The sequence below is a fragment of the Furipterus horrens genome, unplaced genomic scaffold (genome assembly GCF_987537825.1).
Source record: "Furipterus horrens unplaced genomic scaffold, mFurHor1.1.pri manual_scaffold_6, whole genome shotgun sequence".
NCBI lineage: Eukaryota > Metazoa > Chordata > Mammalia > Chiroptera > Furipteridae > Furipterus > Furipterus horrens.
Genome location: NW_028327176.1, coordinates 134035285 through 134055316, shown reverse-complemented (window position 1 = coordinate 134055316; position 20032 = coordinate 134035285). Strand labels below are relative to the sequence as shown.

The 20032-nt window shown below is 35.8% G+C and overlaps 1 protein-coding gene across 2 annotated transcripts in view; it reads left to right on the top strand.

Annotated features, from left to right (window-relative positions):
- The window catches only part of MAP3K7 (mitogen-activated protein kinase kinase kinase 7), a 68053-nt gene that overhangs the window by 17416 nt on the left and 30605 nt on the right, over positions 1 to 20032 (top strand). For both annotated transcript variants that reach the window (XM_090279678.1, XM_090279679.1), the window contains exons 5-9: positions 3603 to 3741; positions 12157 to 12281; positions 14801 to 14929; positions 16660 to 16790; positions 18387 to 18468. In XM_090279678.1, coding sequence (XP_090135804.1) covers positions 3603 to 3741; positions 12157 to 12281; positions 14801 to 14929; positions 16660 to 16790; positions 18387 to 18468 — 606 coding nt within the window. The remainder of the gene's footprint in view (positions 1 to 3602; positions 3742 to 12156; positions 12282 to 14800; positions 14930 to 16659; positions 16791 to 18386; positions 18469 to 20032) is intronic.

The following is a 20032-nucleotide window of genomic DNA, read 5'->3' as shown; positions in this document are numbered from 1 at the left end:
CAAGGCATTTGACATTCTTCTTGCCTGTAAACTAAACATCTTTGATAATACCACAGACATAGTTTAACTTTCAAATCAAAACAAACTTTAAATGAAGATAAACTTTAAAGACGATTAGCTGCACTACTTTATAGTCTACCACTGAGTATTGTGATTTTCCTTGAATCACGATTTTTCTCCCTAAGATTACCCTCCTTGTCATTAAAGGGACTGCATTAAGTCAATTTTTAATTTATCCTGTTCATTTGCATAAACACAACAAGAGCAGAAAATGATCACTTATCATCTTTAGTTCTGCTTTGCTGGAACTTACGCAAGGAACATTTAGGGTGACCTTCAGTCTGCCCTTCAGGGCACAGAAGCAGAACCACATACCTGGCATTCAACTTTGCCTGTAAACACCTATCTTTTCCAAGTCCTTCTGGTTTCCATTGTGCCTTAAGGTCCCTTCTAGCAATCTTTCAGGAAAACAACCTTCATTCCTTCCCTGGAAAGACTGCCATGGACCGCACATCCAACCAAGGTACCAGGCCTTTTATCTCATGGGCTTTTATTACCTTTGAAGGTCAATCCCAGTTCCTCAGTTCTTTTTGGTAACAACCAGAGCCCAAGCATGTCTCCTTTAGGGATGACATTCCAGCAAAAGTCTTAGTCCAAAAAAAACCTCTATTAACAACTGATCTTATTAGTTTTATGCACAGAACCTAATGTCATTACTTACTTGTTTAGAATGCCAAACTCTGGAGGGATCAGATAGGGAGAAAAATATACAGTGTGAAGGAAAATCCTTGTCCTTCTAATATTCACTGAAGTTGCATTTCCATTCTTTATATTTTTATTTTTTCCCCCACTAAAAATTTTTTTTGATTTTCCATTACAGTTGTCCCACTATTTTCTCCCTCTTGCTTCCCTGCACCCTCCCCCCCTTCTCCCACATTCAGTCCCCACCCAGTTCTCCATGTCAATGAGTCATTTATATATGTTCTTTGACTAGACCCTTCCTCTTCTTACCCCCTTCTCTCCCTCCCATCTCCCCCTTTGTTAGTTTATTCCTTGTTTACATACCTCTGGTTCAGTTTTGCTCATTTGTTTGTGGTGTTCATTAGTTTCCCGTAATAGGTGATAGCATAAGGTATTTTTCTTTCATTGCCTGGCTTATTTCACTAAGCATAATTCTTTCTAGTTCTATCCATGTTGCTGCAAATGATATCAGTTCCTTCTTTCTTTCAGTACTTATTCATTGTCATTTTTCCCCTTTGTACTCGTGTTCCTCTCTGTGTCTCTCTGTTTCTTCATCTTCTTAAAGCAGACCCTTTAACATCTCTTGCAGTGCTGGTTTGGTGGGGATGTATTCTTTTAGCCTTCTTTTGTCTTGGAAACTTCTTATTTCACCTTCCATTTTGAATGAGAGTCTTGCTGGGTAGAGTATTCTTGGTTGTACGCCTTTGTTTTTCATTGCTTGGAATATTTTTTGCCATTCCCTTATGACTTGTAGTGTTTCTGTTGAGAAATCTGATGATGGCCTTATTGGAGCTCCCTTGTATGTTATTAGTTGTTTCTCTCTTGCTGCTTTTAGGATTCTCTCTTTGTCTTCGAATGTTGCCATTTTAATTATGATGTGTCTTCAAGTGGGCCTGTTGGGGTTCATCTTCATTAGGACCCTTTGTGCTTCCTGGACTTGCGTGACTCTTTCCTCATGTTAGGGAAGTTTTCTGTCATTAGTTTTTCAAAGAGGTTTTCTATCCCTTGCTCTTCTTCTTCTCCTTCTGGAATTCCTATGATACGGATATTATTACGTTTCATGTTGTCCTGCAGCTGTCTTAGAACCTCTTCAGTCTTGTTCAGTCTTTTTTCATTTTGTTGCACTGTCTGGGAGCTTTTGTCTATATTGTCTTCCAGCTCACTGATCCGATCTTCTGCTTCCTCTAGCCTGATTTTAATTCCTTCTACTGTGTTCTTCAATTCAGAGATTGTATTCTTCATTTCCTCCTGGCTCTTATTGATAGCTTCTGTGTCATTTTTCATGCTTGTGTAATTCTCAGTAAGTTCCTTGTAGTTTTTTTGGAGTTCCTTTTTCCCTGGAGTTCTTTGTAGTTTCCGCTGAGCTCATTGAGCTTCTCCATAATCCATGCTTTCAATTCCATATCTAATAGTTTGCTTCCCTCTATTTCATTTAGCACTCTTTCTGGGGATTCTACCTTTCCTTTCGATGGGGGGTTGTTTCTCTGTCTCCCCATTTTTGTGACTCCTATTGTTTGTTGGTGCTTCTTAGAATGATCTGCACTTCCTGGATCTGCCCCTGGTGGCGTCAGATCATGTACCAGTCTGGGCCTAGGCAGCCTGTTGGAGACTTCCAGGGATCTACTGCCTTTGTCTGACTTCTTTAGTTTTTAATCTATTCAATCTGTGATTAGCTGTCAGGCTTAAGGATTGTGGGTGTGGCAGCTTAATTCCTGTAGGCAGGGCCTTTGCTTCCCCTCAGGCTGACGCCACTTGGCCGGGAATGGTCTGCCTGCAGTGTGGGGGTGAGTCAGCACTGGGACCCAGTCAGCTGCTTCCCCAGTTCTCTCCTCAAAGCCACCACACCAAACTCTCCCCAAGCATCTCCAGTCCTCTCTGCCTTCCCTCTGCTTAAGCCCAGGGTAAGTGGGGGCCAAAATATTTTCGTATGTGATCCACTTAAGAGCTCTTTTTCTCCCGCTGTTTCTCTCTGGCTAGCAAGAAACCCTCTGGCTTTTCGCTTTTCTCAGCTGGATACTATTTTACTTTCCACTCTGTTGCTGTAGGCTGGGAAGCCCAGCTGGGGGTTTAGACCTTGCCCTTCTCAGGAGGAACCCCTGGCTGCTGAGCTGTTTCTTAGTCCCTTCAGCTGCCACCCGTGTGAGCCCAGCCAGCCCTTCCGCGTCTCCGCACTCCCTATCGGTCACGTTGTGATGTAGCGGCCTTTTCTGTCTCTCCGTGGTTATAAGACTTCTCTCCAGCTGGTGTTCGGTTGGTTATTCCAGATGATTTCTCCAAAATTAAGTTGTAAATCCAGACTAGTTCTGGGAGGAGGTTAGTGTAGCTTCCACTTACTCTTCCGCCATCTTGTTTTCTCTTATATAAACTTTTACTCATATTTACTGTTCATGGGTTCATCATTGTTAATGGGTATCTGCTGCTCCATTGTTTTATGTGGTTGAGCTATTTGTACTCTTTAGCTATTAGAGAAAGCATAATTGTAAACATTTTAGTACACATTTTATTTCCTTCTGAGCTACTCTCTCTCTTACAGCAGTGTGCATCACATTGCTTATTGTTTATTTAATTGTGTGAGGTACTGCATCTATCAATATGAATAAACTATAGTAGTGTATATTAGTTTTACTTGAATGTATGTATAACATTAAGTAGAAGTGCTATAAAATAAGTACTTAGGTAGTGGTTAGTCATTTGAAATTATTAGATATTTCCATCTTTTATTTAGAAAATAATTAAAAGCAGGACTGGTGGGAGCATGTGTTAAAAACACCCAGTCATGTGTTCTGATAGTGCTTGCATTCATCTTGTATCTTTTGTTATATGCAATAAAGTTCTTTTTAGTTTGTGCCTTTCTTTTGCAGTGCTGCATGGTGCTGAACCATTGCCATATTATACTGCTGCCCATGCCATGAGTTGGTGTTTACAGTGTTCCCAAGGAGTGGCTTATCTTCACAGCATGCAGCCAAAAGCTCTAATTCACAGGGACCTGAAACCACCCAAGTAAGTCAGTCAGTCTCTGTCTCTGTCTGTCTTTCTGTCTCTCTGTGCACCTCCCACACCCCCCACTCCCTAATTCAACCTGTAGGTTGCACATGATTCCCTTCCCTTTTGGCTGGCTTAAGAATTGTTTCTTTTTACTCCCCATCAGTTATTTATTTATCTAAGCTTGCATTTTAGAATGTTGTCTTTAGTGGCGTCTTTATTTTAGTAAAATTTTAGTTTTAGTAACTCCTACCTTAGATTAGCATACTTTTAGAATTCTTCGGGCTATTTTATTTGTGCCTGCATTATATATCATTGCCTCTAGACTGTTCCATGAGAGCAGAGATGGGTCTTATCTTGTTCCCTGCTATATCCCTAACAACTAGCACAGTGTCCACACATAGTAGAAAATTTACAAAGTGGTTATTATTTACCCTTTCAGAGGAAGGCAAAGGGACATTACTGGCATCTGGGTAGAATTTGAAAATATTCTGCATTTCTCCATATTGAGGATCCTGGAACTTTGAAAGAACTTCAAAATTCCCTAAATAAGTACTTTAAAAGGCCAATACTTTTTTGTATAGGAACTCAACTAAAGAAAACATACATGTGGTATTTATTGTCATTTTTCCCCTCTTAATGTTTTTCTTCTTTATCCAGCTGTGAGAGTAAAAGAGTCCCCATATGTCCTCTCCGCCTTCCTGTATCCCTGACCACCATACAAGGTTTTCCCTAGGAAATCAGTATTAAGTATTCCTTTTTCTTAATAGTGCTTTAAATTGTTAAAATATCCCTTCTGGGTATAGCCTGTAACTCTCATGTCTAATCTGATACACTCTACATAGGCTTGAATTCTTGGAATCACTCTCATCACTAGTGTACCTTATTTCTACTTAGCTACATATCTTGGCTAGTAAAGAAGAGATCACTTAGCCTCTTTTTTTTTTCCTTCTGGTTATAAAAATTTTGTCTTCCTTTTTCCTTGTATTAACAAAATTGAATTATCAAAGCAAAATCATGGAAGTTATTTCTCTTTTCCAGCAACAGATTGATTAATTCAAAGAATACAGGCTAGCATCAGGCATGAAGTATCCTTTTCCTTGAGGAGCCATCAGAAGCAACTCCCTAAAGTGTCCCTTTCCTTCTGTGGTAGAGCATGTTTTGGCTTTGGAATTTAGTTATTAAACAGCATACATGAAAATATCTCATAAAAGGAAGTCATTTCAGTTTTCTAACATCTTTTGTATTTCATAATTACATAACTTAAATGACTCCGTTCATTCTCTATCCAACCATATACCATAAATCCATAAAGTCTAGGATTTAAATTTTATTTAACCAACCTATTTACGTAAGCCAGATACGCCCTATTAAAATCTAAAATTATTTGTAGGTAGGGATTCTCCTTTTGCTAATAAATACTATTAACATATTTATAAGAGCTCTGACCTAGGTCATTTGTTCCTCTTGGAACATCCTTATGGTTGTATCTGTAGTATTGTAGATTGTCTTTGGACCCTCCAGAATACAAATTAGGCTTTAGAATTAGAATTGATGTTTTGGAATGTACTGGGGAAATGAAAAATCTTTGGAATGACTGTTTTTGTATACAATTGTATACATAAGCACACATGCTGTATCTTGTCACTGGAAAACCTACAGATTCTGTGGTTAGTAAGAGTTCCTCAAAATGGCATATAAAGAAGGCACCTGATGATTTGGTTAGGTGTTTTATACAATATCAGCTTGTCCTTGTGTCCTTGTTTTATTTTTGCAAGTTCATTTGCATGTACTTCAGAAATAAAAATGTTTTTGTTCCTAACTGTGAAAGTAAGCCTACAAAGATAATTTAGGTTCTTATTCAGTGAGCCTTGAATGTCATGCTCAGAGTTGGTGAACTATTAACATCTTACTAATAAAGGAGGGCTAATTATAATAGTATAATATAAAAGTCATTCAGAAAATTATTGTGATATCTCGAATGTACCAGGATAAAACATGGAAACCAGGTAAAGAGTACTTATCTTCGGTAAAGAGTACTAAAGAAGCATTAATAAGAACAGTGAAATGGGGAAAAAATTTCATTGAGGTGCATATAGAGGTAAATTGCTTTTAGCATTCTTTCTACTTAAATTATAGAAATATTTTGAAGATGTGAATAGTAATCTATCTGGCTTATCTTAGTCACGTTGGACTAAAAGAAAATAATTTTCTAAAATAATTTCTCCAGTTAGAATTTAGCACAAAATTATATACAAAGAATTTAGGAAAGTTATAATTACAATGAATCCCCATACTCTGCTGTTGAATATTATTACAGCATAATGATGCAGATTATGTTACCCTTCTTTATTTCTGTTTATCATCAAAAGGAAAGCCTAAGTAAGAGTATGCTCTTTGATGATTGTACTTGGGTTGTATCACATCCAGGAAAGTCAGAATCTTCATTTCAGAAAATTTTCTGGAAGTCTTTCATTAAGTCGTTTTAACCATAATAGAATTATTCTCCTCCCACACACATTTTTTCCAAACATAAAAATAGTTTTGGTTTTGAACATTTTTTAAAAGTATCTTCAAAATGGACATTTAAAACAGGACAATTTTTCCTTCTATTTTGGTTTATTTTTCTTTATTTTCTTTAATTAAATGTTATTTTTAAAACAATTCATGTTCATGATTAAAAACAAATTCAAACAGTATAGGAAAATACAAGTTAAGTCTTTCCTGCCTCCCATTTTCACTCCTCAGAGGTAGCCACTGTTTTGGGTTTGTTCTGTTTTTTTGTGTTTTTTTTTTCCTAGCATGTATGGGTTATACTGTACATACTGTTGCTTTTTCTGCTTATGCGGACATGTTTTATACACAGATATTTATCTCTTTATTTTTAATAGATAATATTTCCTATATACTCTTAAGTAAATTGAGTACTAAAAACAGAAACTATTGTTGGCTTTATTAGCAATCTTAGACTTGGAAGAGCTGTTTTTAGAAAATAAAATGCTATTGAATCATTTGACATTTGGAGATTCTGTAAAGTTTTTAATACCCTAAATTGCTGCTTCTCAAACTTTTCCACTCACCCAGAACAAAGTTATGGTCTGAGAGTAGGGACAGGGCTTATAAAATCCTTAATGGAAGTTTCATATGTAGTTGTATTCAACTTCATATATTATGCAATTTGTTTTAAAGTCAATGTTAGGATGTTAAAAATACTTAGAACTGAGTAAAAGTGGTGGTCCAGGGAGATATGTTAACTCTTTACTAGGGCTCTGTAGGCTCCCTGCCACCTATCCCAGCATACACTGATACACTGGCAAGGTTTCATACACTAGTTTGAGAAGCACATAAAGTTTAAGCCATGATGTGCATGCATTTTAATTCTAACACCCTGTGTGCGTTCAGAGGGATAATATAAAATGTGACTTGGGTTCTTATGCTTATATGATACAAATGTTGACACCCCAGCAATATGACAAACCAGATAAACTGAAAAACCGTCCTACAGCAAACACCTAGAAATGCTTCATAGTACAACAAACATACTTTTCCATGGTGTAGGTGATTTTACAAAAAATAAGGGACATCATCGGGGCAAACGATGGAGGGAACTGAATCCTGACTTTGGGAAACGTGCATGGAAGCCAAGGGCTTTACTGTAGCCTCTGCCTGTATGTGGAATATAGAGTCCCAGGTCTTAATGGCTCATAGGTAACTGGAAACAGGTCCTTTGTTCTGCCCCAGGTGCGGTAGCAGAACTGAGACCTCTGTATGAATTTAGTATTCTTGGTAGGAACAACCTTAAAAAAAATAAGCTAGAAAAAAAATCAGTGTTCTGACTAGGTAAACTTTTATTTCTTAACTGAGGGTCTCCCTTCATGCTATTGTGAATTTTAATTTGCCCTACTTATGCAATCAAGAAAACCCTAACAAGACAGTTTAAAAGTCCTTAAAGTCATATGTTTTCATATGTTTTCAATCTTGGCCTTTAGGATTATTCCAGATTAAGATTGGTCAAATATGAAGCCACAGTAATAATTACCACACCCACAGGATGCAAGTTACCATGAGTGATAGCAGAAATAAAACAGAATTAAACCCTCAAATATTTAGACTCAAAATATTTGAAATTACCAGATACGGAGTATAAGATATAAAAGACGAAATTAAAATGTGCAAGGATCTCTGTCCAGGTAGCCCGGTGCAGCATTGACCCGATATGCCACGATTATAGGTTCGATACTCAATCAGGGTACAAATAGGAGGCAACTGGTGAATACGTGAATGTGTAGAACAGCAGGTCTGTCTCTCCCTCTCTCTGTCTCCCCCTCTGTCTCCCCCCCTCCCTCCCCCTTCCTTTATTTCTAAAATCAACTTTTTAAAAAATGTTTTAATAAAATGTGCAAGGAATGAAGATGTCAAAGATGGCCAGAAGGACTAAAAATATTTAGAAGTAATTAAATTTTTTATTTGTTTTTTTTAAAGATTTTATTTATTTACGTTTATAGAGGGGGAAGGGAGGGAGAAAAAGAGGGAGAGAAACAGCAATGTGCAAGAGATATATGGGTTGGTTGCTTCTTGCACATCCCCAACTGCAGACCTGGCCCACAACCCAGGCATGTTCCCTGATTGGGAATCAAATTGGCAATCTTTTGGTTCACAGACCAGCATTCAATCCACTGAGACACACCAGGCAGGGCCTTTTTTTTTTTTTTTTAAGATTTTACTTATTTTAATTAGAAATATTAAATAGCAGTTATGAAATAGGTGACAAGAGAATTAGTGAGCTATAAGATGTATCTGCAGTTACCCAGATGGTAACAGACAGGTGAGGAAAAAAATGATAGATTAAGAAACATGTAGAAAAGAAAGGGAAGGACTAACAGCAAAAAATTAGCATTCTGGTAGAAGAAAATAAGATGGGGAGAGATTCAAGAAGGATTGGCCAGGAATTTTGTGGATACAAGATTGAATTCTAAGGATAAATGAAAAGAAATCTACACTATGACATACCATAATGAGGCTACAGATCAACAAAAATAAAGGGAGATTTTAAAAATCAACTAAACAGAAAAGAGATTACTTACAAAGGCTGGACAATCAGAAGTATATTTCCAATACCAAAATGGAAGCTGTAGGACTGGAATCATAATTTAACAGAGCTGAGAGAAAAAGAGTTAATCTACGCAGGACTGTGTGTCTGCCGTAAGTTATTTTTAGGGAGTAGGGGTGCAAACTAAAGGCATTTTGAAACAATACCTGAGAAAATTCACTATAAATAGACCTTCATTAAAAGTATTTTGGGAAGATAGAAAATGATTACAAAAGGCAAATATAAGATTCAAGAAGGACTGGCGAAGCAAAATTAGTGAACATACTAATACCTTGCATGTAAGAGAACATCATTAGAGGGTTTTCAAAATAAAGAATTATTCCTATTGGTTTGCAGAGTAACCTACATGCCTATAAGCCTTTTAGATAATGATATAGTCATTTACATTTTTAATTATGTCACCTTTTTAATAAACTTTTGAAATGCTTTATTTTATTTCTTACAGGAATAACAAATTACATTGGGATATTAAGACTAAATATCTGTTGCTTAAGGGAATCTTAATATCTGGATATATTGGTTGTTTTAACAACACTAGCTATTGTAGGCAATAAGTGGCTTATCATAATAGAAATTTATTTCACTCATGTGACATCCAAAACAGGTGTTCATATTTGGTAGATGACCTTCCATGTGGTAATTTAAGGACCTAGTTAGGGCCTCCTCCGTCTGGTACTTCTGCCATCCTCCAGGACTTTGGGGACCAGCAGATAAAGAGAATGGAGATCATTTATGAGAGGTTTTTTGAGTCATATCTAGAAGTGACCCGTGTCCCTTCTATCCACATACCAGTGGCCACAACTCAATCTTAGTCACACCTACCTGTGCAAGAGAGGTTGGGAAATGAATTGTGTGCTCCAGAAGAATGGATGGATTTGGTGATCAGCTAGCCAGTCCCAGCCATGTCTACTTTTTGGTCATCCAGGATCTTTTCTGCTCTTACCACAGGTAGAACCACTCACTTCCCTTTGCCAGTTAAAACATCCCAAAAGCACTTCCAGTTACCACCCAGCTCAAGGGCCAAGGTCTCTGGATGATGTGTAGAGTCCTCTCCAGTCTGGATGTAGCTCCTCCCAGTCTTTAAAGTAAATGAATTAAAAAAGACAAGTTATCTCTCACCCTACACAACCCCCCCCCCCACACACACACACAATGGAAGAAGAGAGGACAATCAGTAAAAGTCTCCATTGGGAAAAGAGTAGAAGGGAGGCAGGCATACAATAGTTACTGGTATGTAGGGATGAAGTCCTGCATTGTCTGGTCCTGCCCTGGAGGTGTGAGGATTTCTTGGTCAGACCCTGATTCTGGCCTTGGAAAGGAACTCCTTTATTCATTGCTCATGACTCCTAGCTTTATGCTTTTGTAGGCTCCTCCCTATCCATTCACCATAGCCATGTCAGAACCGGGCTTTGTGGCATATCCTCCCCTCACAAGCTGTACAGCTTTCATAGTCTGCTTCCTGCTTACACAGCTATGGGGTCAAAGGCTTTTTTATTACAGACTAGTGTCCTTAGCAATAAAATTTCCTCAAAAGTAGGCTCTTGATTTCCCTGATTCTAGTCAGTTCCATGTGTCTGTGACCACTGCCAGAATTCTTTCTTAGGCACAATCTTGAACTTGATTATTTGATTCTTGGCCTCAATGCTTTTTCTCATCTGAATGGAGGCACCTTGAGATTATCGGTTTAGGCATAAAGTTCGTCCTGTTAATTTGTTCTTTGCTGCAGTGTTGAGTCCTTTTAAAGACTTTATATATTTTTTAGAGAAAGGAGAAGGAAGGGAGAAAGGGAGAGAAACCAATTGGCTGCCTCTCACATAAACTCCAACCAGGGACCAGGCCCACAACCCTGGCATGTGCCCCCACTGGGAATCAAACCAGTGACTTCTCGTCCTGCAAGACAGCGCCCAACCAACTGAGCCACACTCGTCAGGGTGCAGTGCTGAGTCTTAAAGGACCTTTATCAGTCTTATTTCCTGCTATTTGGAATATAGAAGCAGTCAGCTTTTCCAGTCCTTTAAAACCACAAACTACCACAGGAGACAAATTTTACCAAATGTTTTTCTACATCATTGCATGGATCCCTATCTTTCCAGCCTCTAGTTTCAGGGTTTCTTTTGTTGTTGTTGTTTGTTTGTTGCCTACTGCTAAGCCAATACCAAATATATTAGATTTTTGTTATAGCAAAGCCCACATAGATACCAGTTTCTTACATTGGTTAGAGTAACACTGTTAAAATAACAAATAAGACCTGAATTTCATGGCTTAACAAAGTACAGGAGTTTTTTTCCAGTCATATGAACCCCAAAGTCAGTGTTCCTGATTAGTGGGCATTTTTTCACATGGTGGATTCAGGATCCAGTCTCCTTCTGTCTTGTAGTTCAGAATCCTTTGCATTCAGTGACATGGGAAAAGGAAAAGGAATATACATGTGAGAGACTTATGGACTAGGCTTGGAAGTGGAGTACATTACTTCCACCCATATTCCATTAGCTAGAATGGTCTTACAGAGATACCTAACTATACGCGGGAAAATGTAATCTGTGTGCCAGTGAGGGAGAGAAAATGGGTCAGTGAACAGCTAACCAGTCTTCTGCGTGAAGCTGAAGACTCATTTTTGTTCATTATAAGGTTTGCAAAAATTTTTAGACCATCATCCAGAGTATGAAATGCTTCACAGTCTATAATGTGTTACATGTTAATGTGTATAGAACTGAAACAGAACTTTCATGAAAGAATAACCTTACAAGTTATAATGCCCTTTGATATTTGGTATTGTTTTATTTTCTAAGATGCTATCATATTCTACTGAATTGATTTTGTGGTCTGGGTTGCCAGATTTATCATCTTGATTTTTATGATTTTGATTTTATGACTAGATTTTTGCCTGCAGCTTGAAAAGTACTGGGAAGGGTAGATATAGGGGCAGCAAGCAATTTACAAAGGCATTGATATTCCTCTATTTCAGGATGCCATAATGCTGACCTACTAAAAGTTTTTTAAACTCCACGTTTTATTTTGGCCCAGAGAACTATAGTCAGGAACGATTATGGAGATAGAGATAGAGATAGAGATAGAGATAGAGATATCAAAATGTGGGTATAGCAGTCTTCCTAAGAGAACTAGGCTAAGGTCAATTAAATTTTGCTAATATTCCCATGAACTGTATTAAGCTGTTATAGTAAACAGGTAACATTTCGCAGAAGTTGAATGGTGACATTTTGCTTAATTCTTTCTATTTCCACAAATGTCTTTTATTGTATAATCAAATATTCATCTTACAACCTTTGTGGTGTTTTTTTTGTTTGTTTTTGTTTTTTTAACAGCTTACTACTGGTTGCAGGAGGGACAGTTTTAAAAATCTGTGATTTTGGTACAGCCTGTGACATTCAGACACACATGACCAATAACAAGGGAAGTGCTGCTTGGATGGCACCTGAAGTTTTTGAAGGTAAAATGACAAGCGTGATGTGGTTGGTAATCTGTCTTACTACTTCATGTAATTTGAATATGTGTTTATGACCTTGCCCATGGTTTTATTTCTGCATGGTACATAATTATAAAGCATATATTAAAGTCTAAGGAGGTATTAAATATAGCCTTAGATTTTAAATCTCCTGGGAAAATTTATGTTGTAAAGCACCTTCTTTGCAAGTTCAAGCATGTGTGCAGTTGATCTTCATTCTCAGATTCCGTAATTGCATAATTGCCTATTTGTAACCCGAAAATCAGTACTTGTGGTTTTTTCATGCTTATTCACAGGCATGCATAAAATGGGAGAAATTTTTGAGTTGCCCAAGACACCTGTTCCCAGCTAAGGTCGAACAGAGCAACACACTGCCTTGTTTTAGCTCTCATACTATGATATTTTCATCATCTCTTTAGTGGTGCATTTTTTTGTTGGATTTTGTGTGTGTGTGCTTTTTGTTGGTGATTTCGCTGTTTGAAATGGCCTCCAAGAAAAGTATTGAAGTGTTTTCTAGCATCCTTAAGTATAAGAAGGCTATAATGTGTCTTACAGAGAAAATACATGTGCTAGCTAATCTTCATTCAAGCATGATTGGTGATGAGTGCTGTTGGTAATGAGTTCATATTAACGCATCAACAGTATATATTAAATAAGGTGTCTTAAACAGAAACGCACATGTTATGTATTGGTCAGTTGACAAAACTGTTTTGAAAAGGCTAGCAGGTAACTAACCCTGTATTTCCCCTAGGAACAAATGACTCTGTGTTCACTAATTCAATTTTCATAGCAACCTTACAGAACATAAATACCAGGAATAATGGGAATTAACTGTGTTTTTGTACTGGTTTCCTAGAAATTAAAAATTGATTGTCTAAATGAGCATGCCAAGGAAGAAAATACAGTACTAAGAACAAGTAAAGGATAAACTTATGTTTACTTTCTTTTACATCTCTATACTCAAATTCTAAAAGAGTGATCCATAAATTTCATACTAGGTTTCTGTATAAAAACATCCAGTTATCTTTTAAATGAGAAAAGTTTGAACTGAAGATGTGTGATTTGTATGTCAGGACATAAGAATGACCATAAAATTCAGATATGTTCAGGAATCAGACTCTGATTGAGGCTTTTTCTTTTTTATGAATTTGAAGATTTTTGTTTGTTTTTAGCCACCCACACGAGGGAAAGAAATTTGCTATGCAACTGGTCACTTGGGTGGAACCATTTTGCCATAAATTCAATTTAAAAGTTAGGGGACAAGTGAGCGTTAAATTACACAAAATAAAATAATGCCTCCTAATAATAAATAATGTTTTCAAGTTTGTATACAAAATACATACAGTTGTCATTGTTTTAAAATTATTTAATATACCTTTCTGTGACTTAAAATAACATAGCATTCCTTTAGTATGGAGAGCAGAAGATTTTACATTGTACAAAAGAAGCAGAAATAAAAGTTAGTTAATTATTTAGAGCAACAAAGCTCAGTTAGGACATGTAGATTTTTTTTTCCTGAAAGATGTCAGCACCTTTAGCCCAAATTTGATTGTAACTTCATTGTAATGCTTACAATACACTGCTAAATGCATGTGTAGTATGCACACTAAGTACATGTGTAGCTGTTACTATAATAATTGTTTTTTCTTATAGTCATTTTGAGGGGCTTTGGGGTGGTTTTGGGGGGTTTTTTTTTGGCTGTTCAGTGCAGTGATTCACCCACCAATTTATAAATCCTATATATTTTGCTGCATAATCTGCTCGCTGTTGTATAAATTTGTTATCTATAATTTTCACTGTTTACAACTTATTTTTAAGTTTACAAATTAAGAATTTTATCTTACCACATATTGAAAAGAATTTAATCTTAACACTAATTTAGACATTTCTTCTGCTTCAGTAGTAGGATAGTGCTTTTCAGCTAGAGAATGGGAAAAGAAAATTTAAGATTAAAATCTTATGGAGAAGAATGTACAAGTGTTTCATTCTCTGCCCCAGAGAAAGTATGTTTTATTTAAAATTAAGGCCTGTGCCTCTTGATGAAAAAGTAGAAAATAACTAACTTTCTAAAGTAGATTTTCTAGTTTATTATTAATACTTAAGTCATTTAAAAGTATACTTGTTAGGCCCTGGCTAGGTGGCTCAGTTGGTAAGAGCATCGTCCTGACACCCTAAGGTTGTGGGTTTGATCCTGGTCAGGGCACACACAAGAGTCAACCAATGAATGCGTAATTAAGTGAAACAAGTCGTTTCTCTTTTCTCTCTTCCTTTAAAAATCAATAATTAAAAAAACAAAAACAAAAGACAGTAAGTGTCCTGAGCACATTTTTTGTAAGTGTATTTGTCGCAAAGAGTTAAGAAATTTCAAAAAGAATAACTTCTCAGCTGGACTGCGGCCTCCTTTTGTTTTTTGTACATGATGCTCATCTTAAAATTTATGAAAACAATTATTTCTCTAGGTCCTGTAGAAAAAGGTCTTGAAATTGTACCATATTTTTTTCTAGGTAGCAATTACAGTGAAAAATGTGACGTCTTCAGCTGGGGTATTATCCTTTGGGAAGTGATAACGCGTCGGAAACCCTTTGATGAGATCGGTGGCCCAGCTTTCCGTATTATGTGGGCTGTTCATAACGGTTTGTGAACATTTTTCTTTAACATATTTGCATATTTCCCCGAAGAGGACCATTTATCTTTAACATTAAAATGTAAAGCTCTTTATTACCAGATTACCTTTCTGCCATCAATTTCCGACTCTCCCCATAACCTAAACATCAGGCAGGACAAGACTGAGAGTGGTCCTGGTGTTTGCACAAGGCTGAGAGGGAGTTCTGTTGGCTGTGCTGATTTGGGACAGGTCATCACTAGACAGCGGGAGCCAGCTGCTTAGGTTGGTTCTCTCCAGGGGCTAGAGAAGCATTGGGCTGGGCTCTGTGGAGGAAATAAATTTTAAAATAAAATAAATAAATAAATAAATAAATAAATAAATAAATAAATAAAATCTCTCTCATAGTGAAGATAATTGGGGAGATATAGCCTTTTTTCCTGAGAACTACAAGGGTCTCACTGAGAAGAGAAGGCAAAGAATAATGAGTTGCTACTTAAGCTATTCAGAAAGGTAAAACACAAAGTGATTTATATATTTTTTTAATATCTTCTCATTCATCCTTATGAGGTGCATACTATTATTGCTTCATTTTACAGTTTTACAGATTAAGGAACTGAGACCTAGAGGGGTTAAGTAACTTGCCCCAGGTTACAAGATTAGTAACTCGTATTGCTGGAATTCAGTCCACATCTTTCTGACTCCAGTGCTCATTTTTAAGTTATGTTGACTTAGACTCAATGTCCTTATATCCCTTTTATTCATTTGATATCTCTAGCTAGAATGTTTTTAACCAGTCATGATGTTAGAATTCTTCTTCTTTAATCAAGTTACTTCATATTTGCTTTGGGAAAATAAACTCTTCATGAAGGAAAATTACTTGATGTTCCTAACTTAACATCACTCTCTGTTACTTAATTTCTGTCACTTGATTATAATACCCTGATTACTGGCATTTTAATATACTGTTCTACATGTGATACAAACAGATATCTGCCTAACTGTTTAGGTCATTTGTACACCTACCAAACAGTACCATCATCTGAGTAATCTTAACACTACCAATTTCTTTCACTACCTTTCATTTTATTAAACTTCCTTAATGGCATTGTAGAGAATGCTAAAGCATTTTTCTCTCTGTCAATTGTCAATAGATAATTGAATGTCAGTGAAGTCAGGGATAAAAGAACTAACTTGTTAATTGATAAAATTACAAAGATTTCATTGTATTTGAGACCTTCTTTAAGGTAGGAACCTTACTAATACTGTTACAGTTTTAATAATTACATGAAAATTGGCAGTTTTCAGCTTATGAAATGATAGATTCACAGCAGCTAAAAGGTCTGCCTCCCACAAAAGAGTCATTTGGAAATGGCTTTTTATATATGGAAGATGATTTTTCAAACACATTTGAAATTTCTGCAATGGATCTGAAAATATAGCTCAAGTAAGATTCCCCCAAGCCACCATTCCATTTGTCTTAATAAAATGCAGATTAAGCCATTATTAATTCTTAGTCTTTTGCCATACTGCATATAAATTTTTAATTTAATTTTTGAAATGATGTATCTTCTCCTTAATAAAAATATGTTAACCAAAACGACCAAAATAAGGGGCTGGGGGAGTACTTTTATTACTCCAAAAAAAACCTTAAATCACAAGATGTCTAAAATAAACACTGCTTTAGAAATACATATAAACAGCTGACATCATTCTTTGGGTAAATACATTCTTTCCCCCTCCTTTAATTTTTAATTGTAGGTACTCGACCACCACTGATCAAAAATTTACCTAAGCCCATCGAGAGCCTGATGACTCGCTGTTGGTCTAAAGATCCTTCTCAGCGCCCTTCAATGGAAGAAATTGTGAAAATAATGACTCATTTGATGCGGGTATAATCCTTCTTTTGAGGGGCTTTGGGGTTAAGGGAATGTGATATATACTGAGTTTTAATGGAATTTTAAAATAAAAGGATATTATTGCTCTTTTTTGCTTTATACTTTTCCATATTTTCCAACTTACAAAGGGCATTTATTACTCATATAATCAGAGGAGGAATAATTATTTGGGGGGAAAAAATCTAGTTCTTTATAATGAAAAGGGGCCTAAATAGGTTTTTGGACTTAACTTTCTCCTACTCCTTAACTTAGTGAATAAATGTGTTTGTTTCTGGGCCTGTTGCCTCATCTGTAATATGAGAGAAGCTGAATTAGGTGATCTTTAAGGCCTTTACAGGACTTACGATATCTTATGACTCTTAATACTTGCTAAACTAAGTTTTTCATTTTCTTTACTGCAAATCCCCATCAAGCAGTCATTTGTGCAGGGTAATAGAGAGATTGCATTTAGACACATTTAAGTGATTTTCTTGACCTTTTGTTTTTTCATCGCGTATTTTTAGTTTTTCATTTGCATTAAAAAGTTAAACCCTCTTCTAGAATTTATAGAATTTTTAAATTTAGAAAAACACTTCTAAATGATTAGCAAAATTTCCTGGTCTATAAATGAAACGCTTTTAGAATTATTTGAATAATTTTAGGCCTCTTGTTTTTGGTTCACTAACAAAATCAATCAAGTGGTACTTTGACTTTCAAAAGTTAATATACTTAATGAAAGTACCTGAATTTCAGAACAATTTGCTCAGTAGAAGAATTTTTCAGTCTCCTTAAATATAACTAAATCACTCCCTAAATGGCCAAAGACTTAATTTGTTCATTTTGTTGAAAATAATTCGTGCAAAACAGCTCAAACTAATCTGATTAAGGCTTACCACCATATTTGGGTACCAGCTGTATATAGAATTCTGGGCCCTAAAGATGCGTTCATAAGGAAACAACTTAGTCTCTGTAGTCAGATATTTTAAAACATTGGGATATATAAATTGTTCAAATTGTAACTGTTTAATATATGCTTTGTTTAATTCTAGAAGGAAATTTTTTTTCCCTAAATTCTAATTTTTGTGCAATAAATATTTTTAATACTATACCTTCAATTCATAGAGAGATATCCATAATCTATCCATTTTATTTAAAATATTAGTTCTGACAGTTCTTTGGCACACCAGCTTCAGTTGTCAGACTAACAATCGTTTTAACAATTTGGAAGTTTATATCACTGCTATGAGAACATCAATATGTTTTACATATTATGAGGAATACTATTGTATTTCATATGATTCCTTGGAGAAATATTTGCTGTTTTCTTCAAAACTTTGGTCTCTGTGTGAAATAGCTTCTTAGGTATTGATCTGGCATTGATCACAATCGAAATGTAGAAAAGGAACACATTATCTTCATCTTTTTAAAATCAAAAACTTAGATGTCTACAAATTCAGTTTATGCCTTACAAAAAGCGAAGCAGCATCTTTGCTGCATTTAAATCCCATGAAACGAAATAAGTCTGATGTACTTTTCAAGTTAATTTTTACAGGATTTAATTTGTATTAAAGAAATTTTAAATTGGATTTACTTTTTTTTATATATATATAGTACTTTCCAGGAGCAGATGAGCCATTACAATACCCTTGTCAGTATTCAGATGAAGGACAGAGCAACTCTGCTACCAGTACAGGTAAATAGATAGATTAGAAGAGTAATAACTTAAATTTTTTGTATCTCTCCCATGAAATTATAATCAAGAAGTAATGAATGATGTCCCCATTTGCAGTTTAATTTCTTCATTTTATACAATTACTGCAATTTGAGTTTCTACGTGCGTCATTCTTCATAAAGGCCCCAGATTGAAAGAACTATGAAAGATCTGCTTCCAAGTCGTAGAATTCTTCCATAGCTATATACAAAAAATTGGACATTATACTGTTATTCTTTGAAAAATAGTTTTTATATAAATACTGCTAGATCAAATAGTATTAGAAATTGTTGTAAATATATGTTACAAGGTATTTCTTCATCATGAACACCCTACTTTTTTGCTCTTTGTAGAAGAGTCTACAGAAACTCTTCTGCTATTTTAGTTCAGAGTCCTCAGTTTTCATGAAGTAGTAGTGGGATTTGTACTCTGTTCATCAAAGAGGATAGTAGAAAGAATACTATAACTTAGAAAAATTGTACTTTTCAATATATATTTGGGGATACGTTATGACATTTTATTATTAATTTAAAGTTAAAAGGAGTATGTGTATGTATACACATATTTATCCTGTACTTAAATTTTTATTTTTATTCACAAATATTTTTACTCATCTATTTCTCCCACCTCAAAAATAATCATATTTATTTTAATCTGGTTTACTATTTGACTAGTTATTCCCAAATTCCAATTTTACTGAAAATCTTTTGAGTTGCTCTGAATTTTAAAATGAACTCTAAAATTCTGTTTTTCACTTCTGCTACTACCTTTAAACCCTCTCCCTATTTTTATAGTATGATCATCAGCTTTTTGATTCTCTACCTTTTCACTGACCCTCAGTCCTCTTAGGTTCTTCCTTTTCCTCTTCCACTTAATTCAGGCAGTTATTATAATTCCATTGGGAATAATTCTCAGTCTTCTAACTCTCATCCCAAGCTTGGTTGGCTAAACCGCAAGCCTGGTTAAATTCGACTCTCAGCTTACTCCTTGCCTGTGTCAGTGCAGCTGAATGTGGCTGGAGATGACACATATTTACTATCCTCAAATGTCTATTTAGTGCTTCTGGACAGTTGTACTTTATTTTAGTCCCTCTTCCCTCTCCTAGATGACTTAATTTTATATTTTAGCCTCTCTCTTCGAACTTTAAATACCTCCTCCCCACTCCTCACTCTCAGCTGACCTTGCTTACTATTTCTCTGAAAAAATTGGATTAATCAGAAAATGGCTTCCACAAGTTCTTTCACTACATCTCCCCATCTACTCTTCGTTCTCATCTGTTACTATGGCTGAACTGTCCCTGCTTCTAGCCAAAGGCAAGCCTGTGAACTTGTGTATTAAGTCCATTACAGCAATTCTTCTCTCTTGCATCTTTCTACTGGTATCATTCCCAGAGCATATATAATCTGTATTTACTCTTTAGCTTCCCTTCCCATTCTCTCCTGTGTCCACTCCTCTCAGGATTTTGTTGTACCACTGCTCCAGAAGTGTTCTTGTCAAGGTATCACCACTCGCCTCCCAATTACTGAAACTAAGTGAATAATTTTTA